The sequence below is a fragment of the Micromys minutus genome (genome assembly GCF_963924665.1).
Source record: "Micromys minutus genome assembly, chromosome: 8".
NCBI classification, from domain to species: Eukaryota; Metazoa; Chordata; class Mammalia; order Rodentia; family Muridae; genus Micromys; species Micromys minutus.
Window position 1 is genome coordinate 22304177 of NC_137977.1, and position 15115 is coordinate 22319291.

The 15115-nt window shown below is 42.9% G+C and overlaps 1 protein-coding gene across 1 annotated transcript in view; it reads left to right on the top strand.

Moving 5' to 3' along the window:
• Window positions 1–1152: 1152 nt before the first annotated feature.
• Window positions 1153–15115, top strand: part of KDM3B (lysine demethylase 3B) — a 53989-nt gene continuing 40026 nt past the window's right edge. Inside the window, 2 exon segments of the mRNA XM_080920182.1 lie at window positions 1153–1365; window positions 13926–14093. Coding sequence (XP_080776308.1) covers window positions 1171–1365; window positions 13926–14093 — 363 coding nt within the window. The 5' untranslated portion in view covers window positions 1153–1170.

The following is a 15115-nucleotide window of genomic DNA, read 5'->3' on the forward strand; positions in this document are numbered from 1 at the left end:
AGGTGGCTTAGAGGTTAAGAGCACTTGCTTTATTGTTCTTGTAGAGGACCTGGATTCAGTTCATAGCACCCACATGGCAACTGTTTTATAACTCCAGTACCAAGGATCTAGCACCCTCTAGTGGCCTCCACAGTGGTGCACACTCACACACAGGCAAAATATTTAAAACACATATAAGTAAAAGGTGTTCGTGTGTGTGTGTGTGTGTGTGTGTATGTGTGCGCGCGTGCGCGCCTTGAGACAGGTTGTCACTCTGTCATCCCTAGTTGGCCTAAATCTCCCTAGATAGATCCGGCTGGCCTTGAACTCGAAGAGATCTGCCTGTCTCTGCTGGGGTTAAGAGCATGTGCTACACCTGGCTAAAATAAATCTTCAAAACCCAGTAAGATTGGACCATTAGAAAAGGGAAGAAGCGCTACAGGTTCAACGCAGAACACTAAGAAGTTAAAAGCGCAGTTGGTCATTAGCCAATGGAAATTATCACAAACCTGTCCAATGGATATTAAGCATTGGTCAATGGGAAAGAAACCTATCCAGTACTGAATTACTGATGGGCCAAGGAGAAGGAAGACGGTGTTCCATGGAACATTGTGGTGGATATTTCCTAACATATTCAGGGTGGGTAACTCGTTTTAGGATAGCTCACTTTTATTGGGGTTAGTAGTTTTCGCTCAACACATCCATCTTCTAGGTACCTTGCCTCCTCTCCCCACCCTCTTAAAAGACTTTGGTGATGTCTGAGGAAAGCAAGCTTAAACTCAACACATGACCTCTTGAAGAAAGACTGGGACTAGGGATGGTGCTACTGGAAGGGAGGGAAATGAAGGACCCGCCCACCTTCCCGCCCCCCAGCGAAAATTGCAATTCCCCTCCCGATCGCAGGGGGCACTGCAGGCCCCGGGGAGGTTGGGGCGGAGCGTTGCGAGGGGCTGAGAGCTGCTGCCCTGCTCCGGAGCGCTGGGGGCGCTGTGCGCCGCCCTGGCTGTGCCTCCGCTCCCGGCCACGGGGGGCGCTGCGCGGCGCCGGTGGTTGGTGGTGGCTGTTGGGGGGGGTGGGGGGGAGCGGCGGCCGCGGGTGGTGCGGAGGGAGGCCTTGCGGGTGGATCGGGCGCTTGGCGGCGGAGGTGGTGGGAGGCGGCGGGCGGGAGCTCGGGTCCGTCCGGCCCTGGCGATGGCGGACGCGGCGGCCTCCCCGGTGGGCAAGCGGCTGTTGCTTCTGTTCGCGGACCCTACGGCCTCAGCTTCGGCCTCGGCCCCCACGGCGGCGGCGGCGGCGAGCGGAGATCCTGGGCCTGCGCTGCGCACTAGGGCCTGGAGGGCCGGCACGGTGCGGGCCATGAGCGGGGCGGTGCCCCAGGACCTAGCGGTGAGTGGCGGCCGAGGCGGGCACGCGAGGCCGGGGCTGCGGGGCCTGTGGGCGGCCTCCCCGGGGGCCTTTGTGAGGGGGTGGCGAGGCGGGGGTGACCCAGTTCCGTGCCCCCGGCTCTCCTGAGCGCCCCCCGCCGGCACCTCGGCGCCCGGGCACTCGGGCTCTGGCCGGCGTGGCTTCCGCGTCGGGGTGCGCGCCCCAGTTTCTCCTGGGGGGGCGGCCGGGGTGTGAAGAGCTGCTGTTGCTGCTTCTAGCCGGCAGGCCCCGCCTCCTGGGCGACCCTGCTCCGCGCACCCCTCCTCCCCTACACGCCCTCGGAGCAGGCTCTCGAACCCTGGGTTCCCGGGTCCCGCAAAATTCGGCTAGAAGACGCGGACCAGTAGTCCCCAGGCCGTCTCGGGGGACTCGCTCCGGGCCCCCCTCCTCCCGGAGTCCTCAGTGCGGCCGGAATGTGGGCAGTTGCGGGAGGCACAGAGGCTGCACTTGGAGCTGCTCGGGGTTCTTTTTTTTTTTTTTTTTTTTTTTTTTTTTTTTTTTTTTAATCTGGCACTTACTTCCTCCTTGTTGGAGCAGTGATCGGCCTGACGGTCCCCAGAAAGGCCAGTTCTGTGTTCTGATTTCGAACGCCCTTTTCTTTGGCGCTTCGAGGTAACGGGAGCTGCAGTTTTAGCATTTTGCTAAGTTTGAGGTCTGTGCTAGCCGAATGGGGCTGCTGAGTGGTGCTTTTTTGGCTTCGAACTTGGTTACTCCCCTAACTAACCTTGAGAGGTTTTGCTTTGAAACTTTGTATTAGGGTTTGGCCACTTGCCTCGGTGTATTTTATGATGAAAGTTGTTCGGAAAGAAGTTAACTAGCATTCGAGATACTTAGTTTTAGTTGTTGTTGTTAATGTGGCGGCAAAATGCTGCCGTTGAATTTTGCCAGGCCTCTTATGTTCTCCATTCTGATAACGGCTCTAGCTTCGCTGGTGAAATAAAGCTATGAAAAATGGGGCGGGAAGAATATTTTTGGATTATCTACTGATCAGTAAACAGAAAGTGAATAATCTCGATGAACTTGATTCAGTAGACATTTTTATTCACTAAACTGAAACGTTTTGTGAGATTTAGGATTAATATAGTTGAGTGTTGGTGGTTTCTGTGGACTGTCTTTCTAGTTAGCAATCTTTAGGGTGTTTGTTTTATGACTTGTTCCCTGGATCAAGTTTACATCCCCTGCTTCAGTTGACTTGTATGATTCTCCGGGTGTATAATGAAGGCTTGTTATGGGTATTTATGAAGCTTTAGTGAAGTGCATTTTTTAAGAGATGCTACAAATATACGGGGTTCAGGATGTAGTACGTACGATGGAGTTTGACTCTAAATTACTCTGCCCTTGGGTTCAGGTCGAGGCCGTTTCTTTCAGATTCACGAATTCACCTTGGAAGCAAAGCTTTCTTCAGACCCACCCATATGTGCATAGTCTGACCTGAGGCAATATCATTCCTGACTTCTAGACTGGGAGTTACTTCCCAATTCTTTGAATAGTTGTTTTCATGTTTCCTGCACCAGCAGAATTGAATTAATGAGCTGTGCACCTGAAATGGCTGCCCATTCCTCTTTGGTGGTGTTGGTCTCCCTGAGGGCAGGGGGTTTTGAAGTTCACTGAGTGTTGGACAGGGCTAAATTCTTAATAAGTTAACCTCTTGGCCAGTAGGAAATGGGTTTTCCCTAACCAGTTAAAAACTTGCAGTGGTCCTTGGAAAAAAGCAGGTGGTTCTTACAACTGTGTTGGTCTTGTATGCCGCAATGTGAATATAGAAGCAAAGGTAACTTTGGGTTGGGTACATTTGTGCCTGCTCTGTACTTTCTCCAGGCACGTATATAAGAAAAGTCACAAGTGTGGGCCGTTAGGATTTTTTTAAAGCTGTCTTGCAGAACTGTTCTGAGGTTCTGTTAATGGAAGTGACTAGCGAGGGATCATAATTTGCCAGTTTGTTTTCCTTTTTCATTGACGAGAATGCGTTGGACTCTGGGCATGTGGACCTTTCCAATTTGCACCACACTTTGTAGTAAACACAACTGTCTTCCAATCAAAAGTGTTCTTCCTGTACTTAAGGGTGGAGTTTACCAGCTGCTGGCCTGTGATTGGACAGATTTTCTTTCAGTTAAGTTTAAGAGGTTTTCAGGCGTGCTTAGTTTTGAGTAATGCATAGCAGGGCGCCCCCTGGTAAGGATGAGTAATTGAGGGTTGGATGAATGAGTTTCTCAAGTGATTGAAAACACGTTGCTCGATTTTAGGCTCGATTATACCCTTTTTCAAAATACTTGTTGACCCAGAAATATTTAACAGTATACTAGTGATACATTTAATGAACCTATTTTTTATTTCATTACTAATGTAATCTGCCTTAAAAAGTAATGTGAAAAAAAAAAAAAAGAAAACCAATACTCCATTTCTTGAAAATTTTGTTCCTGAAGGTCTTAAGAGTGGGTGTCTTCACCAGTGAACTTCTCTTTGACAAATGACTACTGATATTTCTAGCCAGATACAAACCCAATTTCCCCCTTTTTCTATTGGAGTAGTGACTTTGTCGTTCAAAATATGTGTCTTGTGGGTTTTTTATTATGTTGCAAGATTATTGAATTGTTGCATTTATTTTATTTCCTAATCTAGTTGTACATTTTGAGTTCCTAAGTCATTATTGGTCCTTGTAAGTCCAGAGTCTTTGAGAGTTTTACATATATAGGGGCAATAGACACAGACAAAAAATACCATGGATTGTTCTTTTGGTTATAATAGAAAAACTAGTTACAAAACATCAGAGTTATAGACCTGAGAGCAGGGTATTTTGACCCTGCCAGCTTCAACTTACAAAGGAAGAATTTTTTTTCTATAAAAAAATTCTACTTATATAAAAAAAATGAGGACAAAGATAGGGTTGGAACAATTGGAGGGGTTTGTCTAGTATGCACAAGGCTTGGGGTAAGTCAAACTGTAGAGACTGAGGCTGGTACGCACTTAGAAAAAAAATTTTAAGATTTATTTATTTATTATATATAAGTATACGATAACTGTCTTCAGACACACAGAACAGGGCATCAGGTCTTATTACAGATGATTGTGAGCCACCATGTGGTTGCTGGGATTTGAACTCAGGATCTCTGGAAGAGGAGTCAATGCTCTTAACCACTGAGCCATCTCTTCAGCCCCCCAAAATTCTTCTCCACAATGAATTTAAACAAAAGCTAGCTTACTACACAGTGTCTGTTCTAAAAACAAACAAAAGCCTATTTTATTTTCTGTGAATAATTTTCCTTTGCCTACAAACATGCGTATACTGCATTGCATGCCTGATGCCTGAGGTCAGAAGAGGGTGTGTGATCTTCTGGAACTGGAGTTAACAGACAACTGTGGGCCACCAGGTGGGTGCTGGGAACAGAATCTGGGTTCCTCTGCAAGAGCAGACAGTGGTCCAAACCACTAAGCCATCTCTCCAGCCCTGCTTTATTTAGTTGAACATTCTATATACCGTAGACATAATAGCTATATATGTATTGTAAACACTTCCCAATTCTCAGCTCTCCCAGGGGACTTACACATGCTAGGCAAGTACTGTACACTCTCAGATCTTCATCATTTTTAATAACTACTTCTTACTTCATAGAATGGGTGTGCCATTATTTAGTAATTTATTTTCATTTCTCATGGTGGAATCTACTTTATTTAAATTTTTTGTCTTTGTTTTTGTTTTTTCTGGAGGAATAATGAATATACTAATTTGTCTTTTGTATATTCTTGTGTTTTTGTTTTGTGATCCATGTTTCTTTTGTGATTTTAGGCATCCAAGAGTGAGATTGTCATGTTGAGTGTGTATACTTTGTTTTCTAGTCACCAACAGTGGTGGAGGTCTTATTTTTCTTCTCTGTCCCCCCCATCTCTATCTGTCCACCCCCCCAGTCCCTCTCTTTCTCTCTTCTCCCTTTTTTCCTCCCTCCCCCAGTCAGTCTCTCATTCTTTTTTCTCTCTCAATTGTTTTTAAGTTTCTTGCTTAGAAAGAATTAAGCCTTAAGATTTTATAATTATTAATATTTTCATTTTAATCTTTTCCCCTCTTTTTCTTTTTTTGAGACATTCCCACTATGTATATCCCTGGTATGCTTGGAACTCATTATGTAGACCAGACTGGTGAACTCAACTGCAAGTTAGTATTAAAGGCACTCTCTCCAGTACTCCTGCTTGCTTTAATCTTTGGGTCTACCATTCACCTGATATTCTTTCCATTGGATATAAAATAGGCAACCTGGTCTACCCTTTTTTTTTCCTGACTAATCAATTGTGGCATCACCAGTTTTATTTGCCAAGGCTTTTGTTGTTTCAGTACAGTAGGATTAATTGGTGCTGTAGGTGTAGCATTGGACCCCACCCCCATCTCAGCTTCAAGAGTTGCAAGAAGGATTAAAGTGTATTTGCCTTAATGTTTTAACTTTTAATCTTTCATTTCTGTTTCAGGGTAAGAGTGGCTCTAAATAATTCCTTTGTTGTGATTTGAGATATATAATAGTTGTAGTGTCATTCTGGCTAGTGCCATGATTACTATCTGGAAGTCATCTAGGAATGAATCTTTCCCACCCCCTGATTTTTTTTTCCTGTGGGATCTCACTTTAGATCCTTGGCCTGGAACTTGATATACATATCAACTGGTCTTGAACTCAGAGATTCCTCTCCTGGGCCTTGTAACAGTTGCAAATCCAGGTGTGGCTACCACACCTAGTTTAGAGAATTTTAGATAAACTGGGAGTGGGTACTGCATGCCTCTAATTCCCAGCATTTTGGAGTGTAGCTTTAAGTGCAATGAGGTTCTTATTTAATAAAGACAGATACTGTTTAATTAGATCCCTTTTAAGAACACCTATCATCTTAATTCCAGATCTACTTTTTTTTTTTAAGGATTTATTTATTTTATGTATGTGAGTACAATGTAACTGTCTTAGACACACCAGAAAAGGAATTCCACTACAGATGGTTGTAAGCCACCATGTGGTTGCTGGGAATTGAACTGGGGACCTCTGGAAGAGCAGTCAATGCCCTTACCCGCTGAGCCATCTCTCCAGTCCCCCAGATCTACTTTTTTAAAATTTACTTTTTAAAACATATTTGTTCTAAATTACCCTTTTTCTTTTATTTATCTTATGTGTTGAGTACACTGCTACTGCCTGAAGACACACCAGAAGAGAACATCAGATACCATTGCAGATGCTTTTGAGCCACCTTGTAGTTTCTGGGAATTGAACTCAGGACCTTTGAAAGATAAGTTTCCCTGAATGCTGAGCCATCTCTCTAGCACCCTGTTCATTAAAAACCCAAAAACACAAAAAGCATTTCTTTTGCCTGGTATAGTAGTGAACGGCTATAAACCCAGGCCAGAGGAGAGAGAATTCCAGGCCAGTTGGAACTATAGTGCATTGTAGGCCCACAATAGAAAACTAAGGATCTTGTGGTATCCTGGAATTTGAGATGCTCTTTCCAAGTGCTGGGGTGGATATCAGGTGGTGTGCCTCTGCACTCACCTGTCCCTGCAGCTACTACCTCATCATACCACCAAAATGTCCCTTCCTCTGTGCACTTAGACAGTCTCACTGTGCAGTCTCGGCTGACCCGGAGCTGACCTGCTTCAGCCTACCTTTGCTTAGCTAGGTTTTGCTTTTGTTTTTTAAAGTCAAAGCCTTGGCTGGCCTTGGACTGGTGTTATAGGTGTGTAGTACCAAGCTAGATATTTCTTGCTTATTTGTTCATCGGGGATTTATGTCTTTAACTCTTCATCTGCTGGCCACTTGTGCACTTGTATGTTCTGCTAGCTGTTTCTGCGATTTAATTTTCCCTTCACAAATAGACCCAGAGTGGGAGATAAGAAACCCTTTCTGTTGTTGATGACATAACACTGGCTTTAACGTCTGAGCACTCTTACCTAAAACCTGTCACTCACTCCTCGGCTCCCGTGCCTCTGGTAACTTGGTGACTTTTAAGCCCTCCTACGCCCATCACACCCTCTGCTGAAGTGTCCTTTACTCTTCTTCTACAAATGGGTAAGCCTCCCTGATTGTTTAGTGGTGACTCACGTGATATGGCCTCTTAGTTTCCAGGAGCATAAGCTCCATATTTTTGGAGACTTGATAGGTAATGGGGCTCTAGGGGACGGACTCACTAACCAAACTCTCAGGAGACTGATTTGAAAATCCATATGCACAGTTATTCGTTTACAGTAGAGGATATATACCTATAGAGATGAGACTCCTCTCATCTGCTCAATAAGAAGGGTCTTTGCCTTGAGAAGACAAGATTGGGTGTGGCCCAGAGATATTTATAGAAAGCAGTCCTCATTTTGTGGTCTTCTCTTTCCTAGTGCTTCTGTCTTCCAGTGCTTTATTCCTGTTCCTTTTTGAGGTAGCCTTGGTATCTAGCCAAGGTGAACCCTGAACAGTCTTTCTACTTCAGTTCCTGGTTGCTGGGATTATATGTATGCACCTGGTTATACATATAATGATACTCAGCTTTTCTTTCTGGCTTTGATGCATCCTCCCAATCCCATTTTGAGACACTTTCTTTGTGTGTAGACTTGATTGGCTGAAACTCCAAATACCAGACTGGCCAAAAATTCCAGAAATCTGCCTGCCTCTGCCTCCCAAGTGCTGGGATTAAGGGCATGCCCAGCTTTGTTTTGTTTTGTTCCCCATGGCTTCCCCAAAAGGGTCTTTTCATGTTCAGTCCAGGACCCAGTGCTAGTGACTTCAGTATCCATAAATTACCTCACGTCCAACAGAACTATCTGCGACTAGGGTTGTGGCTAAACCTGGCAGAGTGAGTGCCGGACATCAGGAAGCTCTGGCTCCATCCTCAACTCCACAGAGGTGTGGCATACTCCTATACTCCCAGCACTAGGGAACTGAGGCTGGAGGAGCAGACATTTAAAGTCATTATTAGCTGCAGATTGAGTTGAAGGCCACCCAGGGCTACTGGAGACCCTGTCTCAAAAAATAAAATAAATTAAACACTTCTTTTAAACAGCTAGTCCCAATTAATGCCCATGACCAGTAAGTGATACTGACTTGTTTAGGGAATGAGGGCTAATCCCCAAGGCAATCCCTTGAGGCCCTTATTGTTCCTATTTATAGGCAGAGTAAATGAGGCTCAAAGATGCTGAAGTATAACCGAGGGGAAGTTGGTACAGATCTTACACTTCACAGCTTCTCAGTGTTTACATGTTTTGAGTTTTTACTTGGGTTATCACTGTTACACCCAACTACCTTATGTTTAATACACTCAGTGTTTATGGAAAAAAAACCATCTTGAAAATTCAAAAACTATAAAGAAAAACTACTTACTTAAAAATATCAGCCTGTAGACTTGCCTCATCACCCACTTCAGCCGTCCACGTATCCAGAGTTTTGTAAAATTATACATAATTCACATTTAGAAGAAGGAAAGTTTGAAGTCAGGAAACTTAGCAATGAATGTTTTATTTTCCTTGCCCTCTGGTAATTGTCATGTCCTGTTGTCTAAATTTTCATGTATACATGTCTGACTGGTCTTTTCCATCTGCTTTAATACTCCCTTAAAAGTTTATCTTTTGAGCCTAATCCAAACTTAACTTTTCCCTTAAAAATTGGTTATATAAATAACAAGTGAACACACTTATTGAAGAGAAAAAAGCATCTGATAAAAATCATGTTTTATACCTACAACTACTTGTCTCAGCCTTAATCAGAGAAACCTCTTTGCAGTGAACGGCTGTGAATGTGCAAATTCATGGCTGTACCAGGTGCTGAGAACAAAGGTGATATCCATCCCCAAACAAGACATTTATACAGTCCTTCCCCACCCTCCAGCTCAGAGAACATAGTAGGAGAAGGGACAGAAAGCATGTAAGAGCCTTGAAGGCAGGGAGAAGGGTTGTGAAATAACATCATCCCAGGCAAGACACAGCAAGCCTTTGCAATCATGAATTCACAGGGTCTGCACCAGAAGTCAGGTGTAGATTGAAGAGGAGCTTAGAGCTTATATTGGCCATATTCTTTGGTAGTTATTGACTGGTAACCCTACCAGATAGTTCCAAACCAGAGGTCAAACAGCTTGGCCCTGGTTGAAATGAATGGGTCACAAAAGTCATGAATCTGGAAAACACTGCTAGGGAGGAGTGTGATAGGGATGGTTAGGAGATAAGTCTGGGGAGAGGAATCAGGCTGTATTATATACATGGATGAAATATCAGAACAAATAAAAACAATCGTGTGAACCCACTCTGTCCGGTCCAGTGCTCCTACTTGTATTTCCCTGCCCTCGAGTAATCTGCAACTTTCTTTATCCCCGTGTCTTGGGAGTCTTCACAGTAGTCTATTTGATACCACTTTCTGAAACTCAGATTACTTATTTAGTTTTTTTTGAGAAAGGGTTTCACTGTGTAATCTGGCTACACAGAGATCCACCCACCTCTGCCTCCCAAGTGCTGGGATTGAATGCAGGCACCACTACCACCTGACAAATCTCCTCTATTTATTTATTTCACAGTATCTGTTCTGTTTTAGTCATCTAATTATAAGCTGCATTGTAATTTCATTTTGATTTTCTGTTTAAACTGAATTTATTTTGCCAGGTAGCATTGTTTTTCCAAAACTTATTTTGTGATGTCTCCCTTGATAACTTTAAAACTAGGAGAATGATGGTTCTTTGAAGTTCTATAAACAAGCAACCTACCCTTAGAATCATCTAGGGACCATCCTTAGCTGGACAGTTAAAAACAAACAAAAAAAATGAGTAGAATAATACATCCATCAAAAGACCAAAATATATATATATAAAAGTGAAAATATGTATAAAAAAGAATAATATAAAGCAAAAATACAGATGAGTGTGCTGGCATTACAGGCCTAAATGTCAGTGCACTCAGGTGGTAGTAGATTCAAGAAGATAATGTTTAGGCCAGCCTCAAGTAAGTAGTGAGGCTAAGGCCAAGCAAGGTTAAAGACAGCTGGGCCACATGAGACCCTGTCTCAAAACAAAATGCAAATGAAACACCTGAGGGGTTGTTGATTTCAGCAGCTGCCAGAGAGAACTGATAAATTGATAAAGACATTCAGATGTCCATAAGGAGAAATTGGGAATCTAATCTGGGTTTGGTGACACACAACGGTGGGTATCCTGGAGGCCAGGGCTGGTAGATCTCTTACTGAGGGATACACAGAGAAACCCTGTCTGAAAAAACTAAAGAGGGGGCTGGAGAGATGGCTCAGTGGTTAAGTGAGCCTCTTATAGAGGACCTGAGTTCATATCCTGGTTTGCACATCAGGTGGTTCACAAATTCTTGCTCCAAGGGATCCAGTGTCCTTTCTGGCCTCTATAGGCACCTGCACTCAAGGAAGTTGAACCACACTCATTAAAGAGATTGAAAAGATACTTTTTTTAAACTTTATTTTATGTGCATTTGTGTTCTGTCTGCATTATATGTCTGTGTGCGGGTATCAGATTCCTCTGAAACTGGAGTTACAATTGTGAGCCACCATGTAGTTGTTGGGAATTGAACTTAGGTCCTTTGGAAGTACAACTACTGTTTTTAACCAGGAAGCCATCTCTCTAGCCCCAAAATAAATCTTTGTTAAAAAGGAAAAACGAAATAAAAGGAAGCAAAAAGTGATCCTGGAGAGACTCAGTGGTTGGGGCACTTGAGCTCATTCTCAGCATCCTTATTGGCTAGTCACTGCGGAAGCTTAGCCCCAGGGGAGTGCTCTGTCCACCCACCCGTACACTGCTCTTCAGTTGTTTGGTTTTTGTTTTCTTTTCTATACAGTCTCTGTGTGCAACATCCCTGGCTGTCTGGTGGCTCCATCTGTAAAGGGATCTGATATCTGATACCCTCTTCTGGTGTGTCTGAAGACAGCTACAGTATACTCATACATAAAATAAATAAATTTTTAAAAAAGTCTTTGGGGCTGGAGAGATGGCTCAGTGATTGGGAGCACTGCCTGCTCTTCCAGGTCATGAGTTCAAATCCCAGCAACCACATGGTGGCTCACAGCCATCTGTAATGAAACCTCTTCTGGTGTGTCTGAAGACAGCTACAGTGTACATAATATACAATAAATAAATAAATAATAAATCTTTGTCAGTAGACAAATGCAGCTTGTCTCCGAGGACTAGTTGGCATTGTCCTCCCTCATCTTTGAACTCATAACTGTTGCAGTTCCCGGGACCGAAGCATGGCTTCGATCTCTAGTGCTGCCTTTACAGGTCCCTATGGCTTCTCATTCCCCATCACCCACTTTAAATTTTATTTCGTTTGTTTGTTTGCTTTGAGACGCCGCTCAGTGTGTAGCCCTTGCTAGCTAGTGTGGACCTAGTTACATAGACCAGGCTGGAATCCAGTTTGGAGATCCACCTGTTTTGCCTGCTAAGTGCTAAGATTAAAGGCATGTACTTAAAAAAATTTTTTTAGACTTTATTTTAAAAAACAAAGATAAAAGAAAAAATTTTAAACATTTTTGCATAAATGTATACAAATACAATTGTGTCAGTGCTTGGCTTTTTTTTTTTCTTTTTTTTTAAGGTTTGATACTCTGCATTAAGGTCTTACTAGTTACAATGAGCAAAAAGTACATGTAAAACAGGGTGTAACCCGGAATTAGTCAACGTTTTCTTGGTGTGTAAGGATTGAGCATGACTTTTATTTTTGTTTTGTTTTCTTTTCTTTTTTTCTTGTACTTCACACAATCTGTGAGTTGTTTCTGGGGCAGTGCGAGCCTCTGGGCTTAGCATCCCACTATCAGTGACTGCATATTATGTCTGTTCTTTTGTGACTGGGTTATCTCACTCAGGATGATATTCTCTAGATGCAACCATTTTCTTAAGAATTTGGTTAAGTCATTGTTTCTGATGGCTGAGTAGTACTCAAATTTTTTTTAACATTACATTTATTTTGTATGGAGAAGATTGCACGTATGCCAAAATGCCTATGTGGAAGTCAGGAGAGTTGGCTAGATTTGATTCTCTCCTTGTACCAAGTGTGCTCCTGGGGACTCAGACTCAGGTGTCAGGCTTGGTGCCAAGTGTCCTTTACCCACTGAGCCCATCACCATCCCTTACTGTTGTTGATTTTGAGTTTATAAAGTTGTGGTTTAAGGTCACTAAAGTGAATGTAAACTACTATTGATTCCTTTCTACTTTGATTGTTGGTTTGGGTTTTTGCTGGTTTGTTTTGGTGGCCTCAAACCTGCCCTGCCTCTGCCTCAAGCGCCCTGAATTCTTTTAAGGTTCATTTTATTTTGATTTGTATGAGTGTTTCCTTTTTTTTTTTTTTGTATGTATGTGTACCACATATGTGTCTGCTTGAAGCCAGGAGAGCATGTCAGGTCCCTGGAACCTGGAGATAGAGCATCAAGAGCAGAGCCCAGACTCTCGGAAAGAGTTGCTTGTCCTTTTTTCTTTTTTAAAGATTTATTTATTTATTTTATGTGTAGTGAATACACTGTAGCTGTCTTCAGACACACCAGAAGAAAGTATCAGATCCCTTTACAGATGGTTTTGAGTCACCATGTGGTTGCTGGGAATTGAACTCAGGACCTCTGGAAAAGCAGTCAGTGCTCTTAACCCCTGAGCCATCTCTCCAGCCCTGTGAGTTTCTTAGCCACTGAGCATCTTTCCAGCTCTCATATTTTGTTAGTTTATGATGCTTTTTCCTGCCTAGAATACATAGAGCTGAGTTGGACCCTTGTACTACATTAGCCAGATGTGCTGACACATGCATGTGATCCTAACTGAAGTCAGTGTGGGATAACATGAGACCATGTCTTAAAAAAGGAAACATTTGGCTGGAGAGATGGCCCAGCTTCAGGAGCACTGACTGTTAGAGTCCCGAGTTCAATTCCCAGCAACCACTTGGTGGTTCACAACCATCTGCAATGAGATCTGATGTCCTCTTTTGGTGTGTCTGAAGACAGCTACTGTGTACTCACATAAACAAATGCAGAAAGAAAGAGTGAAATCTTTACAATTTTAAACTTTCAGATAGCCCTTACAAGTATGTAATTTAAAAATTAAAAAGGAAACATTGGAGCATTCAGGTGGCTCAGCTGATAAAACACATTTGCAACCCAGCCTGTTAACCTGAGTTCTGTCTCCTGTGATCCAAATTTTGGAAGGGGAGAAGTGATTTCTACAGGTTGCTCTCCATGTGTATACTGTCACTTGTACATACACACAAAATAAGTAAATGAATGTAATAAAAGTTATGGTAAAATGTCTTATTAGGTAATGACACTTGCCACCAGCCTGAGTTCCATCCCTGGAACCCACATGTGGAAGAAGAGAACCATACCCACAGGTTTCCTCTGACTTCTACACACATGCATTCTGGGGCACACACTCCAAATAAATGATTCTGGTCTAGTCTTTTAAAGAAAAGAAAACGTCAATAAAAATGATCTTAGAAGTAAGTTTATAGAAATTTTCTTAGTCTGAAGCACCTCAGGAAAATGTATTTTTATGTATTACAAAACGTGACATTTGAACTGGCTTTGATATTTTTGCAGATCTTTGTAGAATTTGATGGCTGTAACTGGAAGCAGCACTCCTGGGTTAAGGTTCACGCTGAAGAAGTGCTTGCACTTCTGCTGGAAGGGTCACTTGTTTGGGCTCCCCGGAAGGACCCTGTCCTCCTACAGGGTACTCGAGTCCCAGTCACACAGTGGCCAGCCCTGGTAAGTAGTTTCTTATATTCATTTACTCCAGACTGGCTTCCAAAATACTGTATACTCCAGGTTGGCCTTGGACTTATCCTCCTGCTTCTACCTTACAGGTGTTTGGCAGCCTGTTCATACTGTGCTGGTGATTAAACCTACAGCTATACACATTATTAGCCAAGCACTTTCTCACTGAGCCATGTCTCCATCTGCAAAAAGGCTTTGTTTGTTTTTTTCTATTTTCTTTGTGTTTATGGCGTTGAGTATCAAATCTAGGGCCTGTTGAGACCTTTTCATACAAGGCAAGTGCTCCACCACTGAGTTATATCCTCACTCCTTCCCTTGAATGAAGCACTGCTATTGGATAGGAACATTTTTACCTTTTTTCTTTGTGTTCCTATAAATATTTACCTCATAACTACCCTTCAGAAATTATGAAATCTACATGCTATGTCCTTAACAGATTTTATTTCTAAAGTTACTAAAGCAAAACTTGAATAGATCTTTCCTTTCTGTGTTCTGAAGAAAGCTCTTTGTTTTCTAGACAGGGTTTTTCTGTGTAGCCCTGGCTGTCCTGGAACTCACTTTATAGACCAGGCTGGCCTTGAACTCAGAGATCTCTCTGCCTCCCAAGTGTTAGGATTAAAGACATGTACCATCATACTTCACTTATTCCAGTAATTGGTAAATCTCAACAGAGGTTTTAAGAGCTATAGAGATTTATGTAACTTGTTTGTTGGGGTGTCTTCCTTGACCACCAAGTGCTAGGATTATGGACATGGACTGGCACACCTTCACTACAACTCTTACTCTGGACTTTTATAGTTTAGCTGAGAAAGCCTAGCATGATTAGTCAGATCCCTCCTGATGATGGTTAATTTCTTATTACACATGTCATTTTTAGACATAAGAGCATTAAAACCACATATAGTAGCTTAGACCAATAATTTTAGCATTTGGTAGATGAGGAAGGAGGATTGCTTCAGGTTCCATACTGGCCTCATCTGTAGTGTGAGATCTGACCCCAAAACCAAACAAAC